General features: G+C 37.6%; 1 protein-coding gene across 1 annotated transcript in view; it reads right to left on the bottom strand.

The window, feature by feature from the left end:
* UBE2G1 (ubiquitin conjugating enzyme E2 G1) overlaps positions 1-18,655 on the bottom strand; it is a 93,128-nt gene that overhangs the window by 10,954 nt on the left and 63,519 nt on the right. The window contains exons 2-4 of the mRNA XM_070394911.1: positions 17,643-17,745; positions 6,314-6,411; positions 2,580-2,758 (exon numbers count right to left, since the gene is read on the bottom strand). Coding sequence (XP_070251012.1) covers positions 2,580-2,758; positions 6,314-6,411; positions 17,643-17,745 — 380 coding nt within the window. The remainder of the gene's footprint in view (positions 1-2,579; positions 2,759-6,313; positions 6,412-17,642; positions 17,746-18,655) is intronic.

The raw sequence follows: 18,655 nt of genomic DNA, 5'->3' as shown, positions 1-18,655 counted from the left end.
ACAAACAAAAAATACCTAACAATATGATTAAAAGGTATGCAATGCAAGCAGAAAAGGCAAATAAGAAAGGTAAACAAAACTGTTTACAAGATAGTTGTAGTTTAAATATGAGACAACTGGTTAAATCAGACAAAGTAGCAGTGGGTTTCAAAAAAAAAGAACAGGATAGATTTTGCATAGTCTGTGAAGTCAAGTTTGTATATTTCAACTTCCTATAAAGGCCATTTTCTACCCTTATGAAAATTTTGCCTATTCACATTGTCAAATATTTGTTCTTATTTTCTCCTTTTTGAAGATTAAAACTCAACTTTTCAGTTCCAATCTTATAAAAGAGCTGACAACTGTGAATGAAATAGGAATTACTTCTCAAAATGATTCTATAAGATTTTTTTTAATATATATTTTTATTGATTTCAGAGAGTAAGGGAGAAGGATAGATGATGAGAGAGAATCATTGATCGGCTGCCTCCTGCACATCCCACACTGGGGTGTGCCCTGACCAGGAATCGAACCGTGACCTCCCAGTTCATAGGTCGAGGCTCAACAACTAAGCCACATGGGCTGGGCAGGATTTTTTTTAAAAAAAATAGCTTTCATCTCTTCTCCCTCACTCTCTCTTATATTGTTTGAATACTTGACTAAACAGAAAAATAGAATAGTGTTCTACCAGACTTTACTTCAACTTGTTACTAAATGTAAAATTTCAAAGCCATAGATATGAAAAGGGATTATTATCTATGTAGTGTTTTTCTACATTTAAGATCTCACCTAAGTTGTTTTGTTGTGTTGTTGTTTTTTTGTTAATCCTCATCTGAGGCTATTTTTCCATTGATTTTTAGACAGAGTGGAAGAGAAGGGTGGGGGAAGGGGGGGGTGGGGGAGAGAGAGAGACACACACACACACACACACACACACACTGATGTGAGAGAGACACATTAATTGGTTGCCTCCTGTATGTGCCACAACCAGGACAAGGGATCGAGCCTGCAACCAAGGTGCATGCCCTTGCCCAGAATCAAACCCAGGACTCTTTAGTCCGCCGGCCAACACTCTATCCATTGAGCCAAACCAGCTGCAGCGGTTCTCAACCTGTGGGTGGAGACCTCTTTGGTGGTCGAACGACCCTTTCACAGGGGTCGCCTAAGACCATCCTGCATATCAGATATTTACATTACGATTCATAACAGTAGCAACATTACAGTTATGAAGTAGCAATGAAAATAATTTTATGGTTGGGGGGGGTCACAACATGAGAAACTGTTTTAAAGGGCCAGAAGGTTGAGAACCACTGAGCTAGGGCTTAAGTTTTTATATATGATTGAAGTAACCCCCCAAAAAGGTGATTTTAATCTTCTGGCTTTCATATACAGTAACAAATAAAATTCCAAGAATAAGAACAAAAACAAAAGGCTTTTCAAAGAAGGACAGAAGATTGAGGAACTAAGACTATTAAAGAAGACTAATAAAACAAAAATATAATGTGAAAATATAATATGGGCCCAGCCTGCATGACTCAGTGGTTGAGTGTTGACCTATGAACCAGGAGGTCACAGTTCGATTTCCTTTCAGGATACATGCATGGGTTCTGGGTGGGCTCCATCCCCCAGTGTGGGGTATGCAGGAGGCAGCCGATCAATGATCCTCTCTCATCATTGATGTTTCTATCTCTCTCTTCCTTCCTCTCTGAAATCAATAAAAATATACATTGTTAAAAATATTAATAATAATGTGGGATCCTAGATTCTGGATTTTTAATAATAACCAAAAAAAGGAAGCTATAAGAACAATATTGAAGAAATCTGAGTATGGGCTGTATATGTATATTCAATAATAGTACTGTATCAATGATACACTTGTACTATGCTTATATGGAAAGAAACCCTTGTTCTTAGGAGATATATGCTGAAGTATTCAAGTACGAAGAGTTAGGATATCTGTAAAGTATTCTCAAACAATTTTGCCAAAAAAAAAAGTAAAATCTCCACTACTGGTAAATCTAGGTGAAGGATATAGGAATGATTAATGCCAGCTTTGTTGTAAATCTGAAATCAACAAAAACATACTAAAAAAAAAAATAAGACAAAAAAAAGCCCAACCGATGAGGTTTAGTAGTTGAGCATCAACCCATCAACCAGGAGGTCATGGTTCGATTCCCAGTCAGGGCATATACCTAGGTTGTGGCCTCAATTCCCAGTAGGGCATGTGCAAGAGGCAGCCTATCAATGATTTTCTCTTATCGGTTGATGTTTCTATCTCTCTCCCCCTCTCCCTCTCCCTTCCTCTCTCTGAAATCAATAAAGACATATTTAAAAGAAAATACAAAAAACTCAGGAATAATAATATGAACTTGATATTAAATTTTCCCAGGTATGACATGTAAGATGGTGTCCTTATTCTTTGAAGATCCAGGTTCAAGTATTTAGGGGTGAAGCTGAGTTGTATCTGTAATTTATTTTTGTAAAATGGATATAAACAGACACACACACACACACACACACACACACACACACAGATATAAAGATACTATATTTCTGAGTTTAATTAAAGGGGAGGGGATATGTGCATATGACCACCTTACCGCAGCATCAACATTAGCAGGTGAGTCTCCATTAGGATCTGCCAGCATAGAAATAACACTAATCATGATGGTTTCCACGGTGTGAATGGGAAGCCAACGTTCCTCTGGTTTTTCATAACCATATTTATCTTCACCAGGCTCATGAAGAATAGAAATGCATACATCACCATTTTTATCAACTGCAAAATTAGAGAAAACACAGTCCTGTTTAAAATACATATTTGAAATAACTTGGTTATACAGAAGATATCTATTATAGATCGAGTCCTAATTTCCACAGAACCTGTATAAAACAATGAATATACAGCAGTTAATTTCCCAAATGGAACCTGTTAACCTTCTAAGAAGACCATGGACTTTACTAACTAGGATTCATCTGAAAAACCCAATTGAATATAAGTTATCTTGTACATCTGAGCAAAACTTCAAGATACCTAGCATGTAGATAGATGTTGCCTAGCATTTACATGTAGTAAATACAGCAGGTCCTGGAATATTATGCAGCTGTAAAAAAGAAGGATCTCTTACTTTTTGAGACAGCATGGAGGGAGCTGAAGAGTATTATGCTAAGAGAAATAAGCCAGTCAGAGAAAGATAATTATCACACGATCTCAATTATATGTAGAATCTAATGAACAAAACAGATCCAGAGACACAGAAGCATGGAATAGACAGTCAAATCTCAGAGGGAAGGTCAGGGGTTGAGGGGGTGTGGGAAGTGATCAACCAAAGAACTTATATGAATATATATGCATAACCCATGGACACAGACAATAGGGTGATGGAGGCCTTTGGTGAGGGCAAGCTATAAGGGGTCAATGGGAGAAAAAAGGGGACATATGTAACCTTCAACAATAAAGAATAAAAAATAAAATAGCCCTAGCTGGTTTGGCTCAGTAGATAGAGCCTCGGCCTGTGGACTGAAGAGTCCTGGGTTCAATTCCAGTCAAGGGCACATGCCTGGGTTTCAGGCTGGATCCCTAGTGGGGGGCGTGCAGGAAGCAGCCAATCAATAATTCTCTCTCATCAGTGATGTTTCTCTCTCTCTCTCCCTCTCCCTTCCTCTCTGAAATGAATAAAAATATTTAAAAACGTATATAAAAAAATAAACAAAATAAAAACTCATATTCTAACTTCCTCTTCTATGCTACCAATACATCCTTGTAACTACATATCACTATCATCCCTCAGTTTCACCATTAAGTCTACATGTCCACCTTTGCCTTATATAGACCATAATTTCCTTATAGAAAGAGACCATAATGCATCAATCATCTTTATATCTCCAGTGCCTAACAGATACTCAGATGCTCGCTTTTCCTCTCATTCCTATTCAAAATGACTTTTCACTCTTTCCTTGTCTAATTCTTCCTGTACTTGCCATCATTGCCCCTCACCTCCTCAGGTATCCTTTCCTAAGTTTTAATTATTTCACTCCCCAGTAGGGGGCCTGCAGGAGACAACCTATCAATGATTCTCTCTCATCATTTATGTTTCTATCTTTCTCTCCCTCTCCCTTACTCTCTGAAATCAATAAAAAATATTTTTTTTAACCCTTTGCACTCCGAACCATTCTGGACATTGGCTACCAGCTACTCGACGCTACTTTGCGGCGGAAACGTGCATTTACAGACCCTCATATTATTTAGTATAATTTTGGAACCAAGTAACGTATTATAATCATATTGGACTTATATGAGTTGGGTGACATCGAGGAATGTATATTTGCAAAAAAAACAATATTTTATTGTTTATAATTTTGTACAGTATGATAAGTTTTGTAACACTCCCCAATATGCATTGCAGGCTGATTAGTGCATGTTTGACAGTAATAAGTGGTTTGACGCCTGCCACCAGGTGTTTTCCTGTTAGAACACACAATGCAGTCCCGTTTTCTTTGTCCCACATTGGGAATATGTAGTTTATTGTTTAATCCGACACAAAACCCGCTGACATTTCTTGTATATATCTTAGTAATTTTACGATATTTTGATTTAATTTCTTGTGCCATTTCAAGATAAAACTTCAGGGAAACATGCATGTCTCAAAAAGTTGCGTTGAAATAACTCAATTCCCCGTAATCACTAATAAACTGCAATGTCCCCTGAGAGGGGACATCCGAGTGCTATGCTAGAATTCCGATGTCCCCTGAGAGGGGACAGCGGAGTGCAAAGGGTTAAATAAGGGCACTGTGGTTAAAAAAAAAAAAAGCCTTTTCAACTTGAAGAAACACACACACACATAAGAAAACACTTGTTCCCTCAGCTTTCCTCTTAAATTACCTAGGCCACTGCTATCCTTCCTCTTCACAGAAAAGAAGTGCCACTTATTGTGTACATATGTGCTCTCGTTTAATTCTCACAGATAGAGAAAATAAGGCTCAAAGAGGCTCTGCCTAGAATTCTATAGCTAATCTGGTGTAGCCAACAGTGAGAAGCTTAGTCACGTCTTCAGAAATAGGTGCAAACAGACTGATATTACACATTGAATAATTCAAGTGAAGCATAAGAAACCCTGCCAAAAGCCCAGGAAGAGATGAAAGAAATTTCAAAGAAACAAGAGGTGAATGTCATTAATTCATGCATCCATACTTCATGTAGGACTATTGTTAATGCATTTTCCCACAAATAAATTGTTAGATATTTTTTCTCCCTTCTGAACAAAAGTAATTATATGCCTTTTGTAATCACTGCTACCTCAGATGCTATGAAGTATGGTAGTTCCCTTCGTTCCCAATAGTTTTCAATTTGCCAGTTCTAGTCTCTCATAAGACCCATTTGTTTTGCAAGCCACTAGGTTCTAATATATACTCCCTATCCATGCAATAATGCCTTAATTTATTCTATAATCCATACTCTCCCACAGATTTTGTTGAAACTAACAAATAAGGGTTTTTCTTCCTTGCAACTGAAAGAACCTTGACTAGGAGAAACAAAATGCAGATTAGTGTAGTAGTCTAAAAAGATAGCTGATTACAAAATACTGATAAGTCAACATACTTAGAAAACAAAACCTTGCAAGCTCATACAAAACAAGGCCAAAAGTTCAAGGAAACTGTGTATAATAAACATAACTTATCTAGCCTAACCTTTGGTTCACAAGGTGGATTTTATTTATTTTTTTTTTCACAAGGTGGGTTTTAAATGGTAGCACATCTTTGGGTAAGAAAGTCAATGTCTCCATTACACAAACAACAGTACTGGGATGCTTTCCAAAGGTTAAAACATACATTATTTCACCTCATTTGAAGCCCTCAGTCACCTTATGATAGGTAGGACATGCCCTGTTTTATAACTAAGACTATAGTTTAAAAAGTCTAAGAACTAAGAAGAGAAAAAGTAACTACACAATCCAGGTTTAATTACTTTTGTGCTTTTTGTAATAGCCAATGAGTCACCTAATGCCTTGGAAATTATCTCTTCAATTTTAAGAGTTCTATTAATGCTGAATATCATCCTATCACCCACCAAACTTGCCTCTAATTTGGAACATCATGAGACTCAAAAGGAGCTGAAAACTAAGTAAAAAAAAAAACATTTTTTCCATATGATCTCTGTTGCTCCTTCTCACCTAAAGAATCTAACACATGGCCATGTGCACAACAAATACAATGAACTTAGTACAAAAATTCCAAAGCAATTTCATTGAGAACTGTATCTTTCTTACTGAACTTGAAAACTTCAGTGATGGGCCATCATATTTGTAAATGTAAAAGTACAAATAGATAAACTTACCATTTGGATGCCAGATTTCTGTAATGAATTTCATTTTAGGGGGCCGGAGGGGATAATCTTTTGGGAAAGTGAGATGAGCCTTAAAAACACCACCTTCACTGGAAAACAAAAACATAAACAAGTCCTTGCCAATAAGTTCCTGCTTATAAGTAAACAATTATTAAAACAAATATAAAAACAAGGGTGCTAGTGTTAACAGCATAAATAAATGAATAATCTGGATTTCAAGCAGTTTACTTTATAAATAACCAAGTTTAAAAACTGTCATACCTACACCACCTTCTTAAACTCTCAAAAAACTAGTAAAGTAAATATCTCAAAAAAGACATTCAAATCAGATCGCATTACTGCTGTGCTACAAAACTTCTTATTACTTCCCACTGCACTTAAAACAAAATTTAGAAGGTTTAACATTGCCTTAGGGTCAAGTTGCCAAATTTCTATGTTGATCTCAAATCATCACTCTTTGTTCTAGCCCATTTTCTTTCCTTTTTTCAAACACAATAAGCTTTTTCTCAGCTCAGACTTTATGCACATTTTGTTGTTCCTTGTCTGGGAAGAAATGTGTTGACCTTCTATTCATTCATCCACTTATTTATCTCATCATTTAACAAATGATGTGTCAGACACTAGGAGCATAGTAATGAACAAAGCATACAGTCACTCAAGTAATTTATATTCTAGTGACTTTCCAAAGCAGTCCTGTGCAATAGAACATTCTACACATTGAAGATGTTCTATATTTGTGTGGTCCAATATGGTAGTCACCTGCCACTTGAAGTATGGCTAGTGAAACAAAGGAACTAAATTTTACATTTTATTTAATATTAATAGCCACATTTGGCCAGTGACTGCTGTATTAGTGCAGTTCCAGAGCACTGACATTTACTTAAGAAATGTTCTTGAAGAATTGTCAGAAGAATAAAATGAGTTTTATATGTTAACAATAAAAAACAATGAGATGAAGTCAACCTTATGGGGCAAAAATGACTAAGAACTCAGCTTAAATGTTACCTCTTAAGAAAAATTTGACTACCCAATTTTAAACAAGCCCTTTATTACATTGACCAATTTGCTGCAACAGCAATTTGCATATCAGATTTTTTTACTGTTCAATGTACATACCATTATGTGATTGTGTTTGTTTTACACCAGTGAGAAATAGAATTCTCAGCTCATTAAATGGTTTTCATTCACTGAACAAATATACATTGGTTATCTACTTGTGCCAGACACTAGACTATGTAAAAGGATATAACAGAGCAAGACATTAGCACTGGTTTCATGGCACTTACCATTCTAGTGACAGAGGAAAATACAAAAAAAAAAAAAAATCAGTAATAAGTACTAGAATAATATGAGAAATCTATTATTAAATTTAAAAAAGAAACACAAATATCTACTGGATAAACCCATCGGTCTTTAAAATATAAAAAACGCGGGTATGTTTACATGAAACATGACATAAATAAATTAACAATGGTTAACTCTGGAGCACAGGATTATGAATCTTTTACTTTTACTTTCTGTTTTGTACATTTCAGTAGAGCTTCACTTTTTAACCACAGCAAGTATTCATTTTTATTGCCTTTCTCTGATCATAAAAGCAAAATTGGGGAGAGGGTAATAAAAGAGAGGTAGATCATTAATACCAAGTAGTCCTAAACACTTAGCAAATGCCACTCACTGGACTCTAAGTATAAAAAGTAACCTTAATAATACAATTTTGGTAAAAGCAATAGGAAAAGACTGCCAAGGCAGAAAGTAAGAATAAAGTGGTAAAAAAAAAAAAAAAAAAGAATAAAGTGGTAAAGCACAAGCATAACAAACAGGATAATTTGATTTAACAGTTAAAGAAGATGGTAACTTGCCCTGGATGGCGCTGCTCAGTGGTTAGAGTGTCAGCCCAAGAACCAAAGGGTCGAGGGTTCCATTCCAGGTCAAGGGCACATACCTGGGTTGCAGGTTCAATCCCACATGTAGGAAGTAACCAATTGATGTGTGTTTCTCTTACATCAGTGTCTCTCTTTCCCCCGCCACCCCCCCTTCCAACTTTCACTCTCTCTAAAAATCAATGGAAAAAATATTCCTAATAATGATTTTTTAAAAAGAAGATGAGAAATAATACAAATGAAAGGCTTTAAAAGAGAGGGGCAGAAGCCAATTTTTTTTTAAAGTAAATGGCAGAAAGACTAAAAAAAAGAATAAATAAAAAAGTAAAATAAGAAAATAAGGCGCTAACAACAACAAAAAAAAGGCTTTTCCTTCTGTACAGGAAGAAAACCAGACTGAGTGCAGTACAAATAGATATCCAGAGGCAGAAAGAAAGAAAAATTACAAATGTTATGCCTGCCTTACTGGCCTTAACTTTCATAATTTGTAAGATTATGTACTGAAGGGGAAAAAAAACCTGAAGATGAGGAAAACTGAGAGTAGAGTATCTGTTGTGAAGAATGCATTACACTGATAAAGAGATAAGTCTATTTTCTCAGCCTATGTTACCCCAACTGTAAAAGACAGTGCCAAGCCGAAACCGGTTTGGCTCAGTGGATAGAGCGTCGGCCTGCGGACTGAGGGGTCCCAGGTTCGATTCCGGTCAGGGGCATGTACCTGGGTTGCGGGCGCATCCCCGATGGGAGATGTGCAGGAGGCAGCTGATCGATGTTTCTAACTCTCTATCCCTTTCCCTTCCTCTCTGTAAAAAAATCAATAAAATATATTTAAAAAAAAAAGACAGTGCCAAAACTGGTCTTAGAACAGAATTATATTAACTAGTTTCTCAAGCTGGGGCTATAAACCAATTAAGTAACTAGCCAGTTTTCTTCTTAAATAAATAAAATTAGAATAGAAAACAAAGGTGCTTATCACAAGTAATTTGTTTCAGTTATATGATCTACACACATGCTTCTATTCATTAAGACGTATGCTTATACATTGGGTCATGATGTAAATTATTCCTGATTATGGGTTGTGGTGTAAAAAAACAAAAACAAAAACAAACGGTTTGAAAGCCATAATTATAGAAAACAGCCAAGAATCATTGCCACAAAACCCAAGCACTTTATTCTACTGATGAGGCTAATCCTCAATATTCACTTAGCTTTTCTTAAATTTTGATTGGTTAGATCCTCTTAAAAGCTTTGTATTAGCTGACTGGAATTTCTGTCATAAAAAATTACCTAGTCTCATTATTTTCAATCAAATATAATTAACAGGATTATCCTAAAACATTTAAAGCGCAGATTTTTTTTTACTCTGTCTGCAATGCCCTCACCCATCCTGAACCAACCATGCTATTCCTTATAGTTTTTCTCCTATAGGTGGATTCCTTAACGCTTCCTTTATCTGTGAACATTGTGTGTGTGTGTGTGTGTGTGTGTGTGTGTGTGTGTGTGTGTGTTTTTAAGTCTTGCTCAGTAGTCCCCATTTGTGGGTGCAAACTTCTAGTGAACAGCTAAATTAGCAAAGAGGAACTCAAAAGACCTACAGGATACAAAACATTGTAAAATAAGTATTAACATGTCACATGCTCACTGTTTTTCAACTATACAGGGGTGCTATAGTGATGAGCAAATTCGAAGTTTATTGAAAAGCATCAATGAATTAAAAATATCTTCTCTTCTATTATATATTCTCTTCATCACAGATATTGGCATGATGTTAAAAAAGAGTGTACAGTCCAGCCAGTGTGGCTCAGTGGTTGAGCATTGACCCATGAATCAGTAGGTCAAGGTTCAATTCCAGTCAGGGCACATGCCCAGGTTGAAGGCTTGATCCCCAGTGGGAGACGTGCAGGAGGCAGCTGATAAATGATTCTCTCTCATCACTGACATTTGTATATCTCTTTCCCTCCCTCTGAAATCAATAAAAAAAAAATTTTTTTAAGGTATGCAACCAGGAGTGCCCCATTTGAAAAGGTTGAGAAACCTAGGCCTAGTTCAAGTTTCTTCTATTACGCCTATCTTACTGTTTTTGTATTAAATTATAAAAATCTGACATGGATCAGAAATCCTATCATTCTGCTTTGTCAGACCCTACCATTCTGCCATATTTACTTTGGAATCCCTATCATAAAATGATAAATTGTACGCTATCATATAAAATTTTGCTCAATATTTTTCATCTTGATACTTGTCTCTTGTTCATTTAGTTTACCTGCCACATTCCACAGTTTATCCATTACAATTGTGAGACATTTGATTGCTTCCAATTATCTTGCTACTGCAAGCAACAGAACACTGAACAATCCAAACACTTCCTAGGCATAGGGCTTTTACCCTAGAAATAAAACTACTAAGACAATGTTTAAGTAATTGTTCAATCATACAACTAATAAAAATGGTAGAGTCAGGGAACTAAACAAAGATAGTTCCCAAAGCCCATGTTCTTAAGCACTGAATGATAAATGGTATGGCATAGCCAGTGATCCATCAATTTCTGAGGAATACATGTATGAGGTTCATTCCCTCCAAAAATTCATTACAGAACATATGGCTTGTGACTGTATGTCTTAAAAGTATAAAAAAATTTTGTTACTGTAAAAGAATATTAATCAGAGTTTGGTTACCTAATTCTTTATTTTCTATATGACCTCAAGGTAAGGCAATACTACAAAATACAGCCCAGCTCAGTGGTTGAGTGTTGACCTATGAACCAGGAGGTCACGGTTCAATTCCCAGTCAGGGCACATGCCTGGGTTACAGGCTTGATCCCTAGTGGGGGTGTGCTGGAGGCAGCTGATCTTCTCTCTCATCATTGATGCTTCTCTCTTTCCCTCTCTCTTCCTCCCTGAAATCAATAAAATATATTTTTTTAAAAAAACAACACGCTGAAACCGGTCTGGCTCAGTGGATAGTGCGTCAGCCAGCGGACTGAAAGGTCCCAGGTTTGATTCCGGTCAAGGGCATGTACTTGGGTTGAGGGCACATTCCCAGTAAGAGATGTGCAGGAGGCAGCTGATCGATGTTTCTCTCTCATCGATGTTTCTAACTCTCTATCTCTCTCCCTTCCTCCTTGAAAAAAATCAATAAAATATATTTAACAAAAAACAACACTACAAAATACATATAATCTTAAGATTCTCTCATTTTTCATTGCCAGTAGTAAGAAACAAAGCAGCATACAACTTGAACAGAGTAGTCATTACTGATGAAAGAAAAAGAGAGTAAGAGGTAAAAAGAAGTTGTACATTCACCATTCGCCAATATAAATTTAAACATATATTTACACAGTGCTATCCAGGTGTCCAAGACTTTAAAAACACACTGCCACTTCTACCTGGATTTTTCATTTCTCTGAATATGAGTAGCTATCCACTACTGGATAACCAGTTGTATAAAAACAATAGGTATATCACACAAGTTTCAGAATCTCTTTCATAAAGACAGCTTCAAGAATTGATTCTTAACAGCACTAGAAAAATTAATAGACAGAGAAGTAATAAAGATTCAAGACTGTGTAAAGATAAATATAATGGCTAAATTAACACTCATGGCAACTATCAGTTTCAAATAAAGTAATGCATAAGTATATACCAGTTCATTACATAGATTGTAAAGAGTATGGACTGCCCTCTAGTGACTAAACGAAGGCTAATGTTGCCACCATGAAATATCACACTAGCTTTTAAAAAACTTTAGTACCCTATTCTTCTATTATTACACTAGAAGCCCGTTGCACGAAAATTCACGCAATAGGCCTTCCTTCCCCTGGCTGTCGGCACCAGTTTTCCTCCGGTACCTGGGACCCAGGCCTTTGGACCAGCCGCAGCAAGGCTTGGCTTCTCCGCTGAGGCTGCAGCGGAGAAGCCAAGCCTCTTCAGTCTTCAGTCTTCAATCTGGCCGGAGCCGTCAGCTCCACGCCTGCGTATGCAAATTAACTGCCATCTTTGTTGGGTTAATTTGCATACTCATCTGATTGGCTGGTGGGCATAGCGGAGTGACACCAATTTGCATGTTTCTCTTTTATTAGTGTAGATTAGAGGTCCGGTGCACGAAATTCATGCACAGATGCAGTCCCTAGACCTGGCCTGCGATTGAAATGCGAGCATCTGGCATGGAAGGGCAGGTCCCAGCTGACCTCTGGGCCCTGGGCAGCACCTGGGCCCCGGACCCCGGCACGCCCACCTCCACCTGAGTCACAGCGCCAGAGTCCCCACACGGAGATGCAGTGAGCGCGGCCGAACATCACAGGCCAGGGCGCAGTGTGGGCCTCTGGGCAGCCCAGTGGCGCCACACGGAAGCCAGGCGGGCAGCGCGCTCTCTTCCAGCTGGCCTTGCAGACTGGCTCCTGCGCGAACCCACGGGGAGCCTGACCAGCCCCTGCCGTCCAGTGGCTGCGGCCCAGCATCCTCAAGGTGCCCAGTGCTCAGGGCACCTGAGTGCCGGGGCCTCCCCAGTGCACAAGCCCTGACGTTCCAGGGGAGGGTAGCACTGCATCTCTGTCCCTGTCACCCCTGCCCCCAGGTAGCCGGTGAGAGGTTGCAGTGTATGGCTGACACCTGCCATGTTCCACGCCGCACCCTGGTCATCACCACATGTCATAATGAGCAGTCAAACTCCCGGTCCAACGACCGCCAGAGGGGATAATTTGCATATTAGGCTTTCATTATATAGGATAAATTATCTAATCATTAAGTGGAGAATTAATCACTTAGGTCTAGGTACCATCTAAGCCCACATTAACTAACTTTCAACCCTATATCCTTGCCACCTTGACCCCCATTGTCAGCCTCTATTTCTCTTCCCAGGCAGTTATTTATGCTCAAGGTCTATGTATTCACTCCCAAATCACTCCTCAAACAACAGAATGACTTCTACCCTCTTACCCTCTTCACTCCACTGAAGTAACTACAAGAACACCATGCCCGTTCAATTCCTGGTCAGGGCATATTCCCAGGTTGCGGGCTTGGTCCCCAGTGTACGGTGTGCATGAGGTAGCCAATCAGTGATTCTCTCTCATTACTGATGTTTCTATCTCTCTCTCCTCCCTTCCTCTCTGAAATCAATACAAATATATTTTTTTAAAAGAACACCCATAATCTCCTTACTGTTAAGTAAATAAACACTATTAAATACCTGATTTTTGATTCTTGATTTATAGAATTTTAGAAAGCTTACTTCTATAAAACCTTTCCTCTCCTTATACCTTTCCTGGCTAATCTCCTCTGCTTTCTCATTGTCCTACCCTAGACACATATGCTCTTTCTCTATCCTCTAAACAAAGACTGATGATCTCCCTACTTCAAGCAGCCACGAGAAGCCCTCAAACTCCTCAAAATTTGTCTATAACATTTTTATGTTATAGACAAAATTTTAAAATAACATTGTTAAAAGCATATTGTTGTTGCAGAAATACAAGTAACAGGAAAAATAAAACCCATAATCCCAAAGTTATAATACTTAGTAATTTAATGCACATTTTTAAATATAAAATTAACTGGTACCTCCAGATGCAAAATTTCTCAATGGCTGGGCTTTGTCCTTAGGACAAAAGATAAATTCAAACTCTTTAATAGTATTTGTAAATTTCAACTAGCCTTCGACTCCCTACCCAACCTCATTTCTTAAAATTCTTTATAATCATTTTACTGTTTCCATATCCTTATTCCATCCCTTTTTTCTAGGCTCTATGTATACAGTTCTCCCTATGAAATGCTTAATCCCTAGTTTCCTTCAACTTACCCCTACCACTCACTATTATTGCCAGAATATCTGTCTAGTTAATTCTTACCTTGCTGTTGACAGTCCCAAATCTCTTCCATCCAAGAATTAATCTAAACCAGATGTGGCAATCTCATTCATACTGCCAGTTACTGGTTAAAGAATGAGCAAGCCACTCAATTCTGACAAATGAGACAAGAAGCAGAGTCTGCTGAAGAAACTACCTTCTCTTATTTCCTTGGGTGATATTCTCAAAATGTTCGAAACTGCTGTAACCATTTTGTGTTGGGACAACAAATTATTCAAAGTATTCTAAGCCAGTTAAAATCAGATTTCTGTTACTTGTAGCCAAAAAGCCTAGTAACTAATACAGTTACTAACTCTTCATTTCCCATTTTAGACATCTTTTCCCCTGGGAAAAGTTCCTGGCACATTCAAAACCTGCCATGTTCCCAATGACTTATCATAATACCCCATGCCTACCTGCACCATACCTATCACCAAAGTGTATTAAATGACTATGCAATGATCTGTTTTGTCAACTAAAGTATAACCTCTTTGGGAACAGTGACTATTAACTAACTAATTCAAGGTCATGTTCCCATCTGGAGTAAGAGTACTCAAAAGAAATCGGAGAACTAAATAAATAAGTAGTGTAAATGCCAATATAATGCTTTATTTTTGCAACCATTCAAAGTAGGACATTGCCAAAAGTGATGGCATAAATTTAATAAATCATACACCTCTTTTTTGAGGGCTTGATAGTAAAAACAATTTTATAACTTCCAGTACATGAATTTTAAAAATAATCATTAATAAAAAGAAATCAGATCCAAGTAATTTTGGATGATTATTATGTCTCAACTGCATTAAGGCTTCATTACTCACAGGATGCTCAAATACGCATGGCACTGAGGTCAAATTTATATAGCCCAGGTGCTGCTGGTGCTCTCATCATGATGGGACAGTGTGGAAGTGGCCGTCAATTGTCTCATCAGTAGGTCCATACTCCAAAGGAGCTACCAACAAATGCTTCTGCTATGCACATTTCATATCAAACAGCCAGCACTTTTTAAATGTATATTCAAGGCCAGAAATAGGTTTGTATTGGTGAAAATAATGGTCTGTTAACTAGTACAGTAAGTATTAAAAAAATATTCAGAGACAATTGCATGAAAAAAGTATAAGAATTCTGTGAGGTCCTTAGAGATGGAACTCAAGTCTAGATGCCTAACCAAGCCTCTATATCAGGATTGAAGTCCAGCATGATGGCCATATAAGATGTGAGAAATCATTTGGTCAGGCCCTGCCAAGGCATTAAGTTAAATGTTTGACAGAATATACAAGGCTAATTTTTAAGTTGATAATTTTGTATGGCCTGCAATTATGTTATAAATATCCAAATGGCCCTTGGTAGAAAAAAGGTTGCCCACCCCTGTTCTATATAGACAACATCAGTTTAGAGGAATTTCTCTCATTATTCATATCAACTGTAAGAGTAACAAGATTCTATCACTGAAATATTGCTGTGTAAACGTTCATGCAATGTGTTTTGATTGCAAAATGTAGAAAAGACCTGAATTTCATCAAGCTCATAAACCAGGTTATATGTATGGTTTTGTGTATAAAATTTGGTTAATTAGCTTTCAGCCCTTGCTGGTTTGACTCAATGGATAGAATGTTGGCCCAAGGACGGAAGGATCCCAGGTTCAATTCCAGTCAAGGGCATGTGCGGGAAGGCAACCAATCAATGTGTCTCTCTCTTTGATATTTCTCTTTCTCTGTCTCTCCCCCTCTCTTCCACTCACTAAAAATCAATGGAAAAATATCTTTGGGTAAGGATTTAAAAAAAAAGAAGAAGAAAAAAGAAATTAGCTTTCAAATAATAACAAGACTGTGGTGAACTACTTCTAGGATGTTTTCAATGGCTACTGTTATCTATCAAGCTAACATGGTGGTTATTGTAAACTGAGTTATTTTAATTTGCAACAATTACCAATGCAAACATACATCTGGGAAATATACCAGCAAAAACTTTTATTGACAATACGTATGACAAAAAAAACACAAAAATCCACACTATAGTTCCATGCTGTATGTCATATACAGAGAAGTAGCTAAGTTTTCTTTTCCATCATGTATTTTGTGAAGTGAAAAGGGGTTGCCATCTTAGTATACCTAAAATGACACTACTTGCCCTAACCGGTTTGGCTCAGGGGATAGAGCATCGGCCTGTGGACTGAAGGGTCCCAGGTTCGATTCTGGTCAAGGGCACGTATCCTCGGTTGCGGGCACATCCCCAGTAGGGAGTGTGCAGGAGGCAGCTGATCAATGTTTCTAACTCTCTATCCCTCTCCCTTCCTCTCTGTAAAAAAATCAATAAAATATATTTTAAATAAATAAATAAATAAAATAAAAGGACATTACTTGACCATCAGAAAAAAAATGTGTGATGCATCCAAATCCTTGCCTTAATACCATCAAGGAAGGAACATGGCTGAGTGAGAACGTGTAGTTAGTCCCCAAGAGACTCAGATCTAGATTGTCCCTACTGTCTCTCAGTTGTCTGTCTGTGAGGTCACTGCATTTTCTTCCAATACCTCAACTTCTAAAAAAATACGGAATTTGTACCAGTCAGGTACAAGGTAGTCATGACCTCTCTTACAGAACATTGAATATTAGTAAGTTTAAGTTAGTCTATAAACACTTGGGGCAGAAAATAAAATTGTGGCCTTCGAATCTAGAAATATATTACATAAAATATTTAAGAAATTCCATCTCCCTTTTTCTATTGCTCTTTGATAGCAGTACATCCTGTTGTCCATCTCTTTTTTTTTTTTTTTTTTTATAGCAAAAGTGGAAATTTATTGAAGAATAGATACAGACTCCCATGTGGGGAGAGTCCCACAGAATGGACTCCCACATAGGGAGGGAGAAAGGGTCCCCCTGTTGTCCATCTTTACAAATCAGTTAGTACGTGGTTAATGAAAAATGATTAACTGTAACAGTCACATTTACAAACTGGGAAAAGATGACTGTGAGTTCATTTTAGAGCGAGAACACCTTGGTTCTAGCCAGTATTCTGTGAGAACCCAATTAGAGAACCCCTGAAATTAATATTCTTGAAAGTTCTTTCCAGCCTGCTTAAGACACTTTTGTGTACACTGTGCTCTGTATGAAATCTCCCAGATTAATAGTATGCTTTCATTAAACTGATAAAATGTTAAAATTTATAAATCCTTATCTTTAAAATTATAATGTTCCCTTTGAAGGCAACGCACAGTAAGCACAAGGGAAGGAAGAAGGAGAAACATTTCAATAAAGAATATTCTTTTCTATCCTGACAAAACCAATCCAATTTCTGTAATACAAGTAAAAAACTGTATTATTTATATGTAACCTCACCTTAAAGATAGCTTTTCTGTAATAAATTTATCCCAGGGAGCAAGAATATCTGAATTTCTGAAACTCATATATTTAAGAAAGCAACAAGTTTTAGACAGTTTCAAGCAGGATACGAAAGCCCTAGAAAGACCATTCCATACAAATGATACTAAATACAGCCATTTCATCTGCTTTTTAAATAATTCCATTTCAGTTTGCCAAAATAGTTGACATTTCAATTAATTAAAAGAGCTCTACTTTGATGTCAGTTTCATTGTACTTACTAAAGTGTATCTGGAGGACCAATAATAAGGACTTCCCATCGGTAGAGATCATTGTCATCTATTAAACCTGCTGAAAAACCTTCCACTGGATTTTTGTTGAGTTCTGTGGAGAAAGAAAAATTTGATCAAACCTTTAAAATTAAATCACATAAATTTCACCCAACAGATGAATTACAAAACTTGAATATACATTTTATTAATTCTAAACTATTAAATGAATATAACGGGATTCATTAGCAAAATGCTACCTAATGACCAAAACATTTCCAACTCTGATGACACAAGGAGCCAAATGAGCAAAAGCAAACTAAACTTCCCAGAAGATCATCTTCTACTGCCCTCTAACTTCTACCCTGATTTCAACTAGGTTCTTATTCTAGGTAGCTCTAATATAGTATAGAGACACAGTGGTGTAGAGAGCTTGTAAAAATGCAGATATCCAGGCCCATTTACCAGAAACTCTGTTTCAGAGGGAAATTATTAAACCAATACTTCTGACAATTCTTATGCTGTGGTCTATAGGATGCACTTTCAGAGTGCCTAACACCAACAGAGTGCCTAATACCTTTTCATTGGGATTTGCTGAGCTTAACCAACCTTCATTTAATACTAATATCTACATATCTTTTTGTCAATTCCTCTGTAATCTTGGGGAATATACACCTACAGTGGATGCTCAAACGTGCCCTGCTTGTGTGTGTTAATCCTTCTGCTGGCCACAGCTTCCAGCACACAAGAGTGGCTTAAGAATAATTCCCAGCCCAGTCAGTGCAGCTCAGTGGTTGAGCGTCGACCTAGGAATCAGGAGGGGTCATGGTTAGATTCCCGGGGCAGCAGCAATCGACCTGCCCGCCCGGGTGTCCCATGTGCGACCTGACCCAGAGCGGCGGGGCGGGACAGCGTGGCTCCTCTGTCACCCCAGCTTTCTCATCACAGCTCCCTTGGGGGCCTAAGCCTTTAATCGGACATCCCCCGAGGGTTCCCTGGCTGCCAGAAGGATGTCTGACTGCAAG

This window comes from Myotis yumanensis, unplaced genomic scaffold, assembly GCF_028538775.1.
Source record: "Myotis yumanensis isolate MYYU_CA2020_CCGP unplaced genomic scaffold, mMyoYum1.0.hap1 SCAF_16, whole genome shotgun sequence".
Taxonomy (NCBI): domain Eukaryota; kingdom Metazoa; phylum Chordata; class Mammalia; order Chiroptera; family Vespertilionidae; genus Myotis; species Myotis yumanensis.
The sequence above is the reverse complement of the archived record's forward strand: the minus strand, read 5'-3'. Positions and strand labels throughout refer to the sequence as shown.